The sequence below is a fragment of the Pavona decussata genome, unplaced genomic scaffold (assembly GCF_977016875.1).
Source record: "Pavona decussata unplaced genomic scaffold, jaPavDecu1.1 SCAFFOLD_390, whole genome shotgun sequence".
NCBI classification, from domain to species: Eukaryota; Metazoa; Cnidaria; class Anthozoa; order Scleractinia; family Agariciidae; genus Pavona; species Pavona decussata.
In genome coordinates this window covers 649,040-666,435 of record NW_028145762.1, presented here as the reverse complement: position 1 = coordinate 666,435, position 17,396 = coordinate 649,040, and the positions used below count along the sequence as shown (strand labels likewise).

General features: G+C 38.4%; 1 protein-coding gene and 1 long non-coding RNA gene across 3 annotated transcripts in view; one reads left to right on the top strand and one right to left on the bottom strand.

Moving 5' to 3' along the window:
* The first annotated feature begins 6,773 nt into the window (after positions 1–6,773).
* On the top strand, positions 6,774–16,849 carry LOC146451391 (uncharacterized). Its single transcript, XM_085099169.1, has 8 exons — positions 6,774–8,046; positions 9,518–9,759; positions 10,219–10,351; positions 10,799–11,040; positions 11,972–12,126; positions 12,908–12,962; positions 14,140–14,227; positions 14,913–16,849. Exons 1-8 carry the CDS (start codon positions 7,704–7,706, stop codon positions 15,467–15,469), a joined length of 1,815 nt encoding a protein of 604 aa, XP_084955295.1. The 5' UTR covers positions 6,774–7,703; the 3' UTR covers positions 15,470–16,849.
* LOC146451386 (uncharacterized) overlaps positions 16,451–17,396 on the bottom strand; it is a 41,571-nt gene continuing 40,625 nt past the window's right edge. For both annotated transcript variants that reach the window (XR_014860045.1, XR_014860044.1), the window contains exon 3: positions 16,451–16,593. This is a non-coding gene — a long non-coding RNA (uncharacterized LOC146451386). The remainder of the gene's footprint in view (positions 16,594–17,396) is intronic.

The window sequence follows — 17,396 nt, the reverse complement described above, 5'->3', positions numbered from 1 at the left end:
TGGAACGGAATTTCAGAGGGTGTGATTTATGACTCAGTTGAAGCTGCCAACATCTCTTCTTCGACCACTGTCTTGTTCATCAAACTTTCTCAGGTTTCTCCTGTCGCCCTTCGTTCTATTTTCGATAGGATATCTCAGTCAAAGCGTTGGAAGGAAAACATTGAATCATGTTTACACCGTGTGTCTTGTAAAATAGATGAGCTGTGCAAAGATAGGACCTCTCTTCCTTACGATATGGTAGTTCTGGTATAGTCAGAAATCAACACTTTTGCGTGCTTCATACAAATCTGCCTTTTATATCTTTGGAACAAAATTAATTAATCAAAAAGAGTCTGTGTATATCCAAGTGTTTTTCGATTTGAGTGCTATGGACGTTTCAGAGAATCTAATCTCTGAAGGCAAAAAAAAAAATCATGATTTGGTGAGTGACGCAGGCGCGAGCTTCTTATAGTGGGGTTCAGCATTATTTCATTTTTTGCATTTTCAGTTCTTGTATTTGAAGTCATTTCTGAGTGATTGTAAAGGATTTTATTTCAACAACGTTGTAGGCTTTTGTTCGCTGTTATATTATAATAATTTCATCGGGCATTGCGGCGTATTTTGCGGGCTAAAATATATTTTAGCCCGCTTCTCGGAGCCAATAAGAAAGAAGTAAATAACGTAGCCAGCCAATCAGAACTGGAAGCCATTCAACTGTTCGCGCCGTTTTCTTGCTTGTTTGACTGGAAGCGCTGCCATCTGCAAAGAAATTGTTTTGAACTACAAAATCGATGGAAAACCTAACGAAGAAGCAAATTCTCAGTCGTCTAAGCTAGATAAAGAGGACTTTACAATACAGAAACTCGCGGGCGATGGTGGAAATTATGCCTGTAGTAGCTCCACGGCTGGAGGCGAGCTGAATGTAATTTGTCTTCTTTGAGCGAAACCCGCTCAGTTTAAGTAGTTTTAACAGTCGTAGGTGACTATTTCTTCGCTGTTTACAAAATTCTGTTATTTTCCTTTTGAAAACTTAGAAGCAAAGATTCTTTTGACAAATTTTGCGGTGTTCTGCCAAAGTTTTAAGTTTTTGTGACAACGAAAGCTTTTCTACAATAAAATAAACGCCGACGCGATCCGGCAGCGTTGACAGAAGATATCGCGATCGCTTACTGTACTGTCTTTGATTCCTTTGGTGAATGCCCTCTGAAATTATTATAATAGTAATAGAGTTGATGTTTTCTTGGGCGTAAACATGTTTTTGGCCCTTCTCAGAACTCAAAATGAGCCTGAGTCGGGCCAAAAACATGTTTACGCCCGCGAACATCAACTCTATTGTTATAATAAATACATGTTTTCAGACTCTAGCAAAAGCTTTCATGTGTCACATAAGCTTAAAACGTTGGCAGAACACCGCAAAATTTGTCAAAAGAAGCTTTGATTCTATGTTTTCAAAAGGAAATTTATATATATATATATATATATATATATATATATATATATATATATAGATTCTCAGAGTTGGATTATTTGGTTGAAGACATTTATTGCTACTCAGAGTTTCATGCTTCTTGCGAAGCAATCATCAGGCAACTGTCAAAAATAACGGATACATGTGAAGATATACAAAATTTGAAAATACAGAACAATGCCTACTGGCGTGACATAGACGGATATGATAGGTCTAAGCGAGCACGGTCTTTAACAGGAATTTTTTAGAATGTCTACACGTGGATATAAGTTCGCTTCTATTGTTCAGTGTTGACATTTCAGGTCGACATATAATAAAATATTTCTCCCATAGACACAAATTGCATTTCTTGCTCACATTTGAATACGATCGGGCCTGTTTTATCTTGCGCCATTTGATGTTGTACATAATATTTCTATCCTTTAGGTTCCAAATATATTTACTTAATTCGGTTGCGTGCTTATACCGTTCGTTCCTAAATGAGCATACATGGTTTCTGTATCTTAACTTAAAAGCCGTGTCACAAAGACCGATGTATGTCTCTTTTGAGGTGGATGTTGTGACCTCGGCTTGGTAGATGATGCTTTGATCGTTGCATTTTCCGTCCATGGGGCACGTGCTTGAATTCCGGCAGTTACAATTACTATCATTGATGGCATCAGATTTATTAATTTGGGCTTTGTTGTGGCTGGAAATAATGGTTTTGATATTACTCATGCAGCTATAGCTCAATTTAAGCGTGTTACGGTTGAAAATTTTGTGAAGTGGATTTGATTTAGGGAAGTGCTGATCAATCAGGGAAAGGAAGCATTTTCCTACGTTCGTTTTAACATTCTTGCTGTAGGGTGGGTTGTACCAAAGAATGTTCCTTGGACGGTTTCTCCGTGATTGCTGCGTAGCGTTGTGTGACTCTTTGTAACACAGGTTGTAATTGTAGCCACTTTTGTTGAGTGCCTCTTGGTACACGGTTTTGGCGTTGTCAAAGCATTCTTGGTCTGAGGATATTTCAGAAAGCCGTTTGTTGATGGAATCTGGGATGTTTTTCAGGATAGAGGGTGGATGATTGGATTTCTTGTGTACGTACAATGGGACGTTACCTTCCTTTGTGAATGGGTAGTGTTTGCCACTTTGCAGGTCAAGCGTGACGTCTAGGAAATTCACTTTGGTTTTGTTTGCTTCTATTGTTATCTTTAAATCATTTTCGCGAAAAATTTTGCACAGTTCCTTTTTGATCCTTTCAATTTCTTGTGGCGTTTTGTCGAAGGCCGCAAGACCGTCGTCGCGGTAAAGACCGATGTTTTGGCCATACTTTTCGGTGAGAAGGGATAACAGGTAGCAGCCAACTAATTCGCACGTTTCACCACCGTCGAAAGAACCCATGGTAACATCGAAAAGATTGTTTGAAGATTTTTTCTCCAATGTGGAATCGTTGCTGAACAACAGCGAGCGTTTTGCGTGTACGATGATGTCCCGCTCATGTCTGCTGATGGGTCGGTACTTACTGGCAAAGTCGAGAGCCTTTGAGAGCAGCTTCTCATTGATTGAAGGATAGAAGTCACATACGTCGAAACATATGAATGAAAGTGAATTTCCTTTCTCTAAGCTGTTGAACCATGATAAGACGCTGGAAGTATATATATATATATATATATCTGAGCTGATTTTCCAAAAGGTGGCCACAAACTCAAAGGGCCACTTCTAGCAGTTACCCCTCCCCTAACACCCACCGCTGGCTGGACTTCTGCTTGAGCTACCCCAGAATACACTGGACAGTGAAAGGCTGCCTGACATTGATCTTTCACCCTAAAAGAAACCGACATGTTCTTTAGAGACCACAAAAAGAAGTCTCCTTGACTGGAGAATGGCAAATCAAAAAAATTCGGTAAAGTCAACACAACAAGCCAATTCATACCCACCCCTCCCCCCCTCCAGCTTTGCACTCCTGACCCCTCTAATGCCATTGGTTTTCAAGGCCAGACCCTGGCCTGTTTGATGGCATAGCAGGTGACGCGGCCCCCCCTCAAATTTATTCCAGCGCAAGGCGTCGAAGTTTCTTGGCTGTTTTCAGCTCACAGGAAGACTTCGTCTGCCTGTGAGCTGAAAACTACAGCCACCTTTTGCAAAATCAGCTCAGATATATATATATATATATATATATATATATATATTTATATATATATACATGTTATTCGATCGTTTTACATAAAATACGAGCGGATATTTTGCGAAGAATACGAGCAATGAGCAAAATGTCTGCTCGTATTATATGTAAGACCATCGAATAGGAGATTTATTATTCCACTACGAAAATATTTTTGTTGAAATACAACCAGCATTATCTGTCCATCCAGCTGTCTATCAGTGTATGGCCAGTGAAATGTTGTTTCCCGTTTTCGCTCTCTTGGAAACCGGTCTAACCGGGACACTACGGTGTATTACGGTCTGGTATTGTGCGCGTTCTCTTGACCTTATTTGGTGAAATGACATAATAGTGGAATAATAAAACGCGTTACTTTATGGTTTCACGATTGCAAATTCTTATTGCTCGTTGGTGGTCGTATTAACGGGGTTAGCGTATTTTCGTAGCAGCAGAATGCAGATGCAGATGCAAGACATTTCAAAAGTACGATACAACATTTGAGTTTGGAAGACACGTTTCGGGTACTTCAGCATCCATCGTCAGTTAATTTGACAGCTCTTCAAAAAGTTGACACCGAGTTGAGCTTTCTTCCTTTGGTATAGAGTTTCTCTAACTTCTGGAAAACACTTAACATAAGCTTTCCATTAAACTTAGCTGCTAGGTTGAAGATATCGTAGTAACAGAAACTGACGATGGATACAGAAGTATCCGAAACATGTCTTCCAAACTCAAATGTTGTGACGTATTTTTGAATTAACGGGATTCCGCAGTACTAAAAAGCGCCGACACTGATGTATCCACCTCACTTTAGGGATAATTAATAATCGATTAACAGCTACCACAAATGAATTCCATGTACATAAAAGTAATGATCAATTGACAAAAGAGCACTTGGGCTGAGTACTATTCTGAGAGGATTTCACTTAGGAGTGAGAACTTAACACAAAATCAGGTACTACTGCAATTAAGCAAAATATCACTAACGTATGTCCCATGTTTGTCTCGTGAACCTAGTTTAATGGCCTTAGCTCCCACGAGTCTCCTGTAGCTCAGTGGTAGAGCATCCGAATTAGTAATCGGAAGGTCAGGTTAGTCTAGGTAAGGTTAGACTCCTAATAGGAGCACTCGGATTTCTTTTTCCCAATTATGCCTGAGTCACTTACTGAATAACACATCATGCTCATTACCAATGCAGTTTAACATGAGGGTCTTGGCTTTGTCTCGATATGCGATAAATTAACAACAGCGTTTACAGGTAGAGTTCAACGCTACGGATAAGACCACGCTAAAGCTGAATGCTGTTGAACCTTATGTCAATGTTTTATAATTTTTTTTTGTTGTGGGCCTTTTTAAAAAGCGCACTGTAAAGTCTAGCATGCGCATTTGTGCGCTTCTGACATTGCTCAAATTGTTTCCAAATAAAATTGCAGGTGTGTGTACTTTCCTACGACTCTATGCTTATTACTTTAGCTTTGGTCAAACAAAGAGGACATATATATAACGTTAAAAATTAATAGCTAGCGTCTAGCGTCCCTTTCAAATAGCTTGGGCGCGCATGTGCGTTGAATTTGATAGAGTTCCAAATCGCACACAAGTCAACTTTTAGGTCACCCAATCCAAGCCGAAGCAAGTTCGTCTCACTATTCCTTTGTTTGGCATGGGAGCATATGCCTAACCCATTACCTTACATTGTAAGCTAGCATGTAAAGCCGACATTAAGCCATAGTTTCGACTCGCAACGACGATTGTTAGCGCTGAGTGATATTGCGCGAAAAGTTGACGCCGTGTAAAATGGACGAACACATGAGGCATTTTTTTCACTGCCAAAACGTTACGTATTTCTGAATCAGTTTATCGAACCAACACGTACAATAGCTGAACATTGCGCTTCACATTGAGACAACTCACAACTTCGCTTTGGCTACGACCATCCCGTGCGCGGAAGCACAGGCAAGTTGATCTCTGATTACAAAGTTTGAACAAATGCGCGCGCCATAATACACGCGCCCTACGTCACACGCGTGCGTTGTGGAGTTATATAATAATGCACGCCCATTACGTCACTAGTGTGTACGGGTGCGCAAAGCTTAAGAAATGTTATAAATGAAGAAATATAAACGATGAGGAATAAACTTAGTGGATTCTTAATAAAATTATGTTAGAAATGAATGGGAAATATGGGCGTAAAGGGACTTTGGCAGAGATTAAGTTTTTGAGTCTTGAGACAGTCTGTTTTAGTTGCTTGCCAACGTTAGCTTTTCTTGCCAAAGTTAGTTTTGCTAATTTTGCGATGACTGGAAAGTTCGTTTCGAAAGGTCTTTATATTGATATTATAAACTTCAAGAGGTTTTATTTGTTGTTGGTAATTGCTTCAACACCGCTTATTAATCTATCAATAAACTTGGTGTTTACAGTGGGAAGAAGGTTTACCTCTCTGAAAATAAATGTCATTCAATAACTGACTAACTTAAGCAATCCTGCAATTTCTCTCGCGGGGTGAAATAATTAGAAATAGATTGTGGTTTTAATGATTAATTATATGGATGAACTTATCATTAGCGTGACCTTTTCAGTCAAGGCCATTTATTTTAGGGCATGAATATTCCCTGCTGTCTGTTTCATATTTTTCCTATGACGTTCAACTACTCTTGTTTCATGAGTTTTACTTCAAATACTTTGAGCTACATTACTACATTATTGTCTGATTTTTTGTCATCTCAAACTTGGTTTGTTTAGTTTCAGAAAGTATTGAGATTATTGCCTCGAAATTGTCGACTTACATTCTCGTCAACTACTTCACTTCATCAGGAACAGGATATCTGCATGCAGCTTATATTGTACAACCATTAGTGAAGTTAGTAGCGAGGGACATTAAAAATAGTGAACATCTTTGAGCTTTTAAATATTGTGTTATCATTGTTTTTCCAATATGACGCAGTTTTCAGAGCTGTTATATGTTGCAATATTTTTCGATGGTTGTCATCTCGGGTCGACTCGATGCGATGATTTAATTCTAAGTTTGGTAGTCTTTAAGATTTTTTCTAAGCCTTAATTTTAAGTCTTACAGTCTATATATTTATGTCGTTAAAACCTAGGACGGCTATTTAGATATGTTTCGTTGACATCAGGTAAACGTACCCATGCATGGAATTAAGATATTGGTTCAGAGCATTGTTCAGTGCACTTTGACTAGCCCGACTAACGCTAGAAAAAGAAAACTAATATATAGTGATGTATTATAAGCTCAGTGATAGCTTTTCCATTCCTTGGTACAGAAAATCCAACAAATCGTTCACATGCCATGTTCTGTTTTCTCAGATACTTCTTGGGCCTTTGCATGGGATATTTGAACGAGATAAGAAAATTTGATCTGATCGAAATATTTTAGCTGAATTTTCAAATCGCAGAAAATTTAACGAATGTAATCTTACCTTCCCAGTTTCCTAGGCGCTGGTGGCGTTCTGAAAATCGTGACTGGTCTTTCTGAGTGCCATTTTCCCCCTCCGAAAACAAAAGAGATGAATACTTTGCATGTTACGAAACTTTGAAGTGATATTTCCTAAAAATGAAACTTTTTCACCACAATTAAATTCGAAAATCTGAGGCGATTTAGGCTCCCCAGAAACAAACCATTGTTTGTCCCTGCCTTTTGATACAATGTGCTCCAGTTTCCATACCGTAGTCGTGCATTTGTTGGTTAGACAACAAGTGGCATTTTATAGACAAATATTCTAGTTTTCTACAAACTTAAAATTTGGTAATTAGCAAACAATGAAAATCACTTTTATTTAATTTAAGTCAATTTAATTTAAGTTTATTGCCTCGAAGACTGAGCAATTAGTTTTGACGCAATTCACATTATTGCGTTTTCATACACCGGCCTTCCAAAAAAGAAGTAAATGCAAAATTGAAAAGTAGCGTGTGATAGTTATTTCTGAGTGAACAATATTTAAGAGGAGTGATATATAGCTTTCAATTCACAAAAGGTTTGTTTTCGTGAGCCATACAGCAGTGGAAGACTGAGTGCTAAGTATCCGGAGCGACGCCAATTTGGTTGTTCTGGTTGCTGTGCGAAACTTTTCGAAAGGATCTCTGTCCTGGTCATAGCTCTTTATAATGAAGACCAAGGCAATCTTAATCTGGATACTGTTGATAGCATATTTTAGTATTGACTACACAACAGCAGAGTTTTACATGATTTCAAGAACAAGGCCACAGGGAGAAAACGGATGGACAAACGGCGTTGATCACTTCACAGTCCCTTCTTCACAGTGTTCAGATGACAGCTGCGGTCTTTACAATGGAATTGATCTCGGTTCTTCCAATTGCAATTGCGTGTGCCTACCAACGAAGACAACGTTTGCTTTTACCGACGGTCAGTTGCATTGTGTCGATCTCGAGAACAGCGAATTGCGAACAAATCTGCAGTCTGTTCAATATAGCAAGCCCGGCGAAAAAGGTAACTGGATATAACACTGAAGTAAATAATATCCATAACTAAATAATGTTTACTTGTATAGCAAAGAAATAGTAAGCAAGGTCCATTAAAGACATAGTTTTGAAGAGTAAATATATTTTTATGCTCACAACATTGCAAACGTTTGCAGGAAAATATAGATTTAATGGCCATGGATAACATCCATAGAAACTCTAAATACTGCGAGGCTCTGCGATAGTAAATAATTTTGTTTTCTGGAATTTAGGACATGAAGTATTGTCAAATTCAGTTGGCCAGGTCGGAACAAAGGCGTCAGCTTATACCAGTCTATTATACCAGTCTGCTGCCTTTTATCTGTAAAAATACAGTGTGTGGTCCCAAAGACATGTATTTTTTAAGCAGCAACTTTGGATATAAGAGAATTTGGCAAACACAACGGCAATGCAGAAACAAAAACGATCAAATTTAGCCATCTTTACAACTTCATAATTGTATAATATGGCTCACGCAACGAGACCCCATCTGACGTAATAAGAAAGCTCTCTCCTTCTTAGACAGAAAATTCTAGAGCTCAAATCTAGAAAGGAATATCAACTATCGTGTATTCACATTCAGTAATTTTCAAGGAGTTATTATTAATTATAATTTATTATATGTTCACACGCCTGAAAATTTTGTAATCCTTTTCCTCTCCATGGCGAACGTAATTAAAAAATGAATATGATTTATCTTCACGTTGCTGCTTTGCATTGATTGGAAAGCAGAGAATTTACGTATTACTGAAACAAACACCTACCACACCCATAAATGCCGCCATCGTGGCTGTTAAAATCTTCTGATCTTATCATTTGAGTATGTGTCATCCACATGTCACACTTCTTAGCCATTATCCTCTTAAAGATCAGACGACAACTGAATTATCTTGAACCCTCACCTATCTCGTTCGTCTTAATTAAGAGAAACATAAACCCGCTTCATTGTTCTGAAATTGCGAAAAGATATAGTAAATTTTACCCTGTTTTTTGTGACCATTGTAAACGGTATTATAAGCAAAGGACGTTTTAGTGGAAGTAATAGAGATTGATAGGAACCTGCGGAAATTTGATTGGACATTTTCTTAAGACCAATATTACACCGAAACGCGAAGCCGTTTCGGCTCGTATGAGTTTCAGGTGGAGTTTTTTTTTTTTTTTTTTTTTAAAGAAATTCAGATTTCCTGAGGAAAACCATAAGACCAATCATTCCGAGGCAGAAATACTCTACCCTTATTTAACCTTATGATAGTATCTTAAACTAAATACACATCGACAAGCACTTTGTAGCAATGAAACTAAAAGGAGATAAGGTGATGTTGAGTAGAGCTCCAAAGTATTGTTTTTACAAATGCTTGCCGGCTCTCTCTGATATTATACTTCCTACTTGAGGATATATAATAATATAGACGCATTGTCAAGAGAAAGCGATAAAATTGTTTAATTTTGTTTGCTTCCAGGTTGTTCACAGGAAATGCAAACGTTGTTTATCAACGAGTATGCTAATTCTAGTCTACCAGTGTTAAACGTTGGCGATGCGAAAGCGATTTCGATATCTAGTAGTTTGAACAGCTGTGACGTGGACACGAACTACTCTTGGTATTTTGAATGCAGAGATTCGCGACTTTCTTCTAATGCAAATCTCAATGCATTGAGGAACCTATTTAAGTTGGATAAAGGGAGCAATTATTATATACTAAAGGTAAGAAGCTGCTGTGTTCATATCACTTCACTTTTGTACAGTATTTGGCAAATATAAAGTTAGTCCTTCATACAATATATGAAAACCGGCTGTAAGAACAAAGACGCCTAAAAAATTAAAGAAGAGGGATGAAGTTTCATCCGAAACACGTTCACAACGAAGAAAAGTCGCACCCTTCATAAAACTAACTAAATAAATAAATTTCAATCAATCAAGAAATAAGGTATCACAAATCAAAGCCCTCGGTTTAAGATAATGTCAAATTTTTAACCAAGAATTCTCACTTTTCGAATCTTGAAACTGTGTGAGGATGGGTTCACTAACTGTAATACCATTTGAAAATGCATGACAACTAAGGGTCGTGATGGAACAAAATTTGTATTTTGGACTGGAACTATGGACATTGCAGAAACGCGTGGGGCTGAAGCTCAACTTATTTTGGCATATTATTTCGAACAGGTTGGCATGAATGCGTTTGATGCAAACTTAATGCAAGGAAGGATTATCAACTTGGGCATCTCATGTAAAAACGCAACATCTACTGTGCCTCAACATCATTGTCTTTTGTTTAAATTTCAAGGCTACATTACCTGTAAGTGTCTGTTATTTTGTCATAAGGGAATGTAACACTTAGAAAGGACATTATCAGACCTCCGACATCCGTCCACATGGATCAATCCATTTATCCAACCAGCCACCTATCCAATCCTTGTTTCTTCCGTCCTTCCTTCGTCCGTCCGTCCGTTCGTCCGTCCATCCAATCCATCCATCCATCCATCCATCCATCCGTCCGTCCGTCCGTCCGTCCGTCCGTCCGTCCGTCCGTCCGTCCGTCCGTCCGTCCGTCCATCCATCCATCCATCCATACATCCATCCATCCTTCCATCCATCCACGCATCCACCCATTCCTTCCTCCTTCGGTCCATCCGCCCAACCAGATGTCCGTTCTACAGTTCTTTTGTCTGACGTTTCATTCGTTCGTCAGTTCATCTGCAATCTTGCAGTGTCATCAGCGTTTTCTTTGTGTTTTCTTGTTCAGGCTCAACTGCAAATCCAGAGTTGACAACTCCCTCTACAACAGAGGTTTCTTCACAAAGACCTAAACCAACAGCCAATCAACGAAGCTCATTGTTTAGCGTCAATCCATCGCCAACAATGTCTCCACAAAGACCGAAACCAACAGCCAATCAAAGGAGCTCATTGTTCAGCATCAATCCATCGCCAACAATGGTTATAACACCACCATTTGCCTCAGTTGTAAAAGGAAACAACTTGTCAAGTGTAAGTGTGATTATAGACAATGCTGCCATAAGCAAAGAGGGGCATGCAACGAAAACATTGAATAACACTGAATAACGAAAATTTCGTTTCCTCTGTCCCTAAACCGTTCCATGGCTTTTAAAGGCACATTTGTGAAAGCTCGCACGGTTTGGTCTTTTCGGATTTCATATCTGAATATAAATTTAATTCACAGAAAATGTTAGGGAATGAAATCATTTTTGTCGAATTTCCTAGATGTTGTCGGCTTGCAGAAAATGCTAGCTGGCCTTATTTGCTACTTTAAACGACATATTTTGCCCTTCCAAAAAATAAAAGGAATTACGTTTTCAGTATTGAGGAATAATGAGGTGCCATTTCGCGTACGAAAACTAGAGTTTCTCGTCACAATTAAATCCGAATTTCAAAGGCGATTAATGCCTTCAGAATACATATTCAACTGAAATAAATTACGGGGAGCTCTTGATTTCGGAACCATATGGCTAATGCATGTAATGATTTGAAACGGTAGCAAAGCACACTTATTTACCTTCCTTCCTGCACGGGTCCTCTTGTAACTACTTAGAACATGAAGAATTAGAATATAGTGGGCTAGTTCAGCGCTATAGCCGCCATCTTGGATTTTAAAAGTACACGAATACATGGAGAGTAGAAAGTGCGTCAAAGGGGTGGGTATTAGGCTGAAAGCTAGAGTCCTACTTATTTTTGCGCCAATGGTCTTTGTCATAGCTACTGTTTTGTGAGTATGGCATTTTTAAGAATGCGTACCATTGAGTGAACAAGTAAAAGATGGCAAAAATAGGCTGCCATAAACTAAAGATAGGTATCATTGAACATGAAAAGCCATTGGGTTTCAAATTAAAAGTCTTTTATAAAGGCATACCCGGATATTCACTTCCTGCTTTCTGTTAAACTACTTTACCTATGTTTTTAGGTTCCCAGTTCTCAGCCCGGCCCGAACGACCGCGAGCAAGTTAGTCATGACAACATGAATATTAGTTCTATGGGTTTCATAGCAGCCGTCACGTTCTCCATGCTGCTTTTTGTGCTTTTTGTTGCCTTGATTTTTACTCGATGCAGTCTTTCAAGGTCAGTATTCTGAGAAGATATTGAGACAGAAAGTGACATAAATTGCTATCTATGGGGTTCAGGGAGGGGAGGGGGTATTCATAAGAGTTTTATACAGGGAAGCTCCACACCGAGGTTAACCCATTACCCCCCACGTAATAAGAACGTTCAAGAGGTTTGTTTATCTTTACTGAATAAAATTACATTCAACGATTTGAGAACCGCTATCGAGCTATTCGAGGCGGGCTCAGGGAAAGGAAGAAAAAAATTACAAAGCATTGACCCTAAGACTTCCAGTCGCACTCTAGTGATTAGAATAACTATATTTATATTTAAATGGAATATGGCGTAGAGGATGCATTGTTTCATTTGGGAGACTTCAATAAAATCATCTTCAGTTTCAGGGATTTTGAGAACTACTTTCTTTAACTCGGATTTAAATTGGGTTTTGCTTCGTACCGTTAAGGAAGCTACCTCAAATTGGTTTAAAACTTTGTACATGGTGCACTTCAGTGCCTGTACTCGATGAAGAGGTTCTCTTACGCTCTGTGATTCGGGGGGCTGAATATCAATTGGGACATCGTCCTGTTTTCTGCTCTAGTTGCTGACGCATAGGATATTCTTATCTTATTATTTCAAATTTCCACGTATTAGTTGCAACGAATTCAATAAAGTAAGGTAAAAGTGAAGGTTGTTGAATTAACAAAACAACAACAACAACAACAACAACAACAACAAAACAAACAAGAACAATATTTACACATACACTACTTATGTTTACCTGTATGTTTTATGTGTTCAGGATTTTTTCCCAGAGTGATATTTCTCAAAGGAGTTCCACACAAGAGGAAACACAGGTACTGTGAAATCAAAGAAACTTAACATTACACTTTTTTATCTTAATATCGGAACAAGAATTGAAAGCAGCTCCTTGGCTTCTTCTCCCACTATACATCATTATTAAAGGGGCAGTGTCACAAATTTGTAGTGTCTCTTTGAACAGCCATTAAACATGTGCGAATGGAAACGTTAAAATAATAGTCTAGTTTTGTTAACAGTTACTTTGTTAGTGCAAAGGAAGTAGTACCAGTTAGCTTTGGCTGCACGTGGTCAGGATGGATTTGGATTGCAACTTGAAAAAAACTGGCAGATCTTCTCAAGTAATTTCCCCATTAACTGGAAAAAAAAATCATTAGAAACTTAGTTTGTTCTTCCTTCGAGAAATCAATTGATATTTTCTTCTTGGTGCTCTAATGTCATTTTTGAACATAGGTTCTTTGTCAAACATTCGTGCAGTTTTGACATGGTAAAATCGCCGTGACGTTGCCCCTTTTACAATTGCTCGAGACCTGAGCGCTTTCATAATTAAACCTTCGGCTTCACAAGTTGTAAGTTGAGACCAAATAATAACATTTTTGGACACACCGTATACATATGGGATTGGTCGGTCGGAAGATTGGATGATGGGTGGTTAGAGCTCTTCATTGCTGTGCTGTTACTTTAGACAAGAAACTTAAAAATGGGTACCGGGGACATGCTGTAGGGAGGAACCCAGCGATGGGCTAGCACCCCTTGCAGGGGGGGAGTAGCAATACTCCAAGTTGCTTCTTGCTACCAAAACCGGGTTAAGCTCTGGCCGTGTTGGGAACGAAGCTCGAAGCTCGTGTGCGACTTTACCTCATGTAGCATATTTTCCGAATGGGGTCACCTTTTATTCGCAATCTTACTGTAACAAACAAACAAAAGACAAAAGTGAACAGACGCACAATACACTAAAGAAAAGCTTACTCCTGGAGATAAAAATTGTAATTGGCTGCAAAATTGATACCTTGCGAGGGCCAAACAGATCTAAATTATTAATATACTTTCAGAACTTAAATGCAAAAGCAAAAACGGAACAAAATCTACTGGTCGAATCGCTGCGTCATTGTTCTTGACTACCTCCTCATTGAAACAGGATTAACATTACTATTTTGTGCATGCATTCTACTGATCATCTAATAATTTACTGATATCTGCTTGTATCTATCTTAGGGTGCTGTAGTAGCCAATACAATGTCGAACTTAGCTTTCCAATCGGATGAACCCGCTGGTTACTTTACACTGAGTTTCAGACAACCGGGTAAGCATACAGCAAGATCGGATGGGATTTGCCTATTTGTAATTTACAGGAAAATGGCGGGCGCTTTAGTTTGTCAAAGCCATGGCTCAGAATGAATGGAACCCAGTTTAATCCAGCAAATGAGGTTGGGTATTTTTGTGTTTCATCATCCTTATCCTTATCCTAATCATCATCATCATCATCATCATCATCATCATCATCATCATCATCATCATCATCATCATCATCATCATCATCAAGAACAACAACGACATCACAATCCTCTTAATTCCACCTGGATTTAAAGCCTCATTGTAGTATGTATATACAAAAAAATGCTTATTAGTAATTGTTATATTTTCCATCATCATTAAGAACAACAACAACAACAACATCACAATCCTCTTAATTCCACCTGGACTTAAAGCCTCATTGTAGTATGTATATACAAAAAAATGCTTATTAGTAATTGTTATATTTTCATACGAGACCTAAGGAAAAAGCTCAACAACTGTTCCTACAAATTAACGCTCCAATTGATTATAACATCGCGTTGAATGAGTAAATGTGGAAAATTAGTTTCAGCTGGCGTTCCTTTCTGATCGGAGGAAAAAAAAAAGGAAAAATGATCGACCTTTCTATGTACGTAATTCAATGTAATTTCTATGTAATTTCTAGCTCTTCACTCTTCACTATTTTTTTACAGCCCTATACGCGTCAACTTATCAAGTTCCTCAAGGAGCCAGAAAAGCATCGTTTCACGAGATGTTTAATCCCATGGACACGGATTTTACCACAGATGACGAGTACGAACCTCTTGACTTCCCTTGGGGAAATAGCAACGGGCCCTCGAGCACAAATGTAGACAACAACCATAACGTATTCACTGCAAATGGCGCATTCAGGTTCCAAAATAATGGTCCCATCAATATAGAACAGCTTGTGTACAACCTTGTGGAGGACTTATCGGCAGTGGGCAGTGGAGAAGCCGTCAATGATGGCAACAGTCACAGGCCTAATGACGGCGCCAATAGTGGTCTCAACTATGGTAACAATGGTGGTCTCCGTGGTGATACTGAAAAACCCGAGCCAATATACTATGTTATAGAGGAGCTTTCTGATGAGGCCACAGGGAGAGCAGAGGATTATAATGATCTTCCCACAGTTGACCCAGTTTATTACGCAATGGAGGAACTTTATTCAGAAGTATCAACACAACGACTCAATGTCCAGTATCCTGTTCTTTTGTCAACAAATCTTTAAAAAAGTAATGAAAAAAAATAGTCGTACAGTGTGCGAAATCACCAGTGACGTTGGAAACAATCAAACAAACAAACAGACTACTAAGTAAATATGAGGCCGGCAGGTATGCGAAAAGTTAAATTGACACCGCTTGCGGTTGCCTTGTTTTGTTGCTGGGGTACTGTCATCTTCAAGACTTTTTTTTTTTTCAGTTCACTTAGTCTCTATTTACCCCACGGGTTGCTTGGTAAAATCTGAAATTGTAATTGAAATACTGGAAATCTTTGCCAACGTTTGATGTATAATACAACTACGTAGCTAACTGAGGCGGATTAAATGACTTTATCGGAAGGCTTACCAAGCACTTTTCATACGTTTCGAACAGTTATGACGTGATATGTTTACACCTTACAAGCCAAATGTTATCACGACCTCCGGAGAAAGGGTTGAACCACTTTTGAAAATTGACGGAGGTAGACATCCAGCCGTTTTTGACATGGGTTAAAGTTGGTGGTTTGGTACAGTTTAAAAGGGCACTGTGACGGTGATTTCGCTGTATTTTGGCCAAAACGGCTCAGACATTTGATGTAAAACGTCTTTGCTAACATGAAAATTGCTCTCAGAACACCGGGACGAAGATATTAAGGGATTTCTCCAAGGAAGAACAAACTATAATTCGTTTTTAGCGACTTCTCTAAAAAACACAAGAATCACTTGAAAAATTTGGCCAATTTTTTAAAGTTGTAATCCATTTCTATCCTAGCCATCCGCAGACAAAAATGATTGACACTAGTTTCTGTACACTAGAAGAGTTATTGTTGACAAAACTGAACCAGCATTTTAACGATTCTATCGATTGAAGTGTGTATTTTGGCTATTCAAAGTAACACTAAAATATGTGACACTGCCCCTTTAAGGTTTTGAAAGCTATATAAACCACCGTTTCAATTATCCATGTTCCCCATAACTTATAGAAGGCAGTGGATTAACGAGACAGGAAAGTTAACGTCTTCTCACAAATGTCACCTCTTATGGGTGGAAACAATTCTGACCAATACTGAACCAAGCTCTCGTACCTTTTCGGGTGAAACCCCGCCACTTTTACAAGGTATTCGTCATTTCCTCGCATGAGTCACGATCCTGCCCTATGAGAAAATAAAATTTCTAGTTAATCCAAGAATGAAAAAGGACAAAAATAACTACACAATAAAATAACACAGAATCAGAAAATGAAAGTTTTCTTGTCCTCGCGTGATAAAGGCGAGGAAATGAAAAGTTTCAGTTTTAATTTCTTGTAGAAACTGACATTCAAAACACGAAATGCAAGATTGTAAATAGTTAACACTTAAATAAAAAATTTCTAACACAAAGAAGATAATTAAAGATAATTGAAGGACGACTTGAAAATTGCGTTGTGTGGTTCTTGCTTGATCGCGTGATAACGTGATGAAAAATAAAACGAAACAGAGATGGTCACGAAACTGGGAAAGCTTAAATGAAACTGAAATGCCTACAATACACAGATTAGATATAAATACGAGTTTCCCTCACCACGAGTGCGTCTCTAGAGGCTCTTTTTTAAATCCTTATAAAGAAACTTGTGTGTGGGTATGACCATCTTAATGATTCCTGATTCCAACAGGATTTCCTTTTCTTTCACAGCAATTTCCAATTCGCATGACCAGTGTATGTAATACGTTCTTTATCCTTTATAATTTTGAGGAAGTAGGATGAAGCCAAACTGGATTAAGGCCAAAGGAAGTCTCTAAATGAAATTTTACCCTTAAAACCTTAGTGGTCTGTATCATATTTCTCCCTACAAAATTAATACATTGACAAACATACAGGTTACGAGAATAAAGTAGATGATCACCTAAGACAACTGTGTCTTTACGTGCACAAGTTTCTTGAAACAAAAGTAAACTCAAAGAAATCTGTGTAGGCCAGT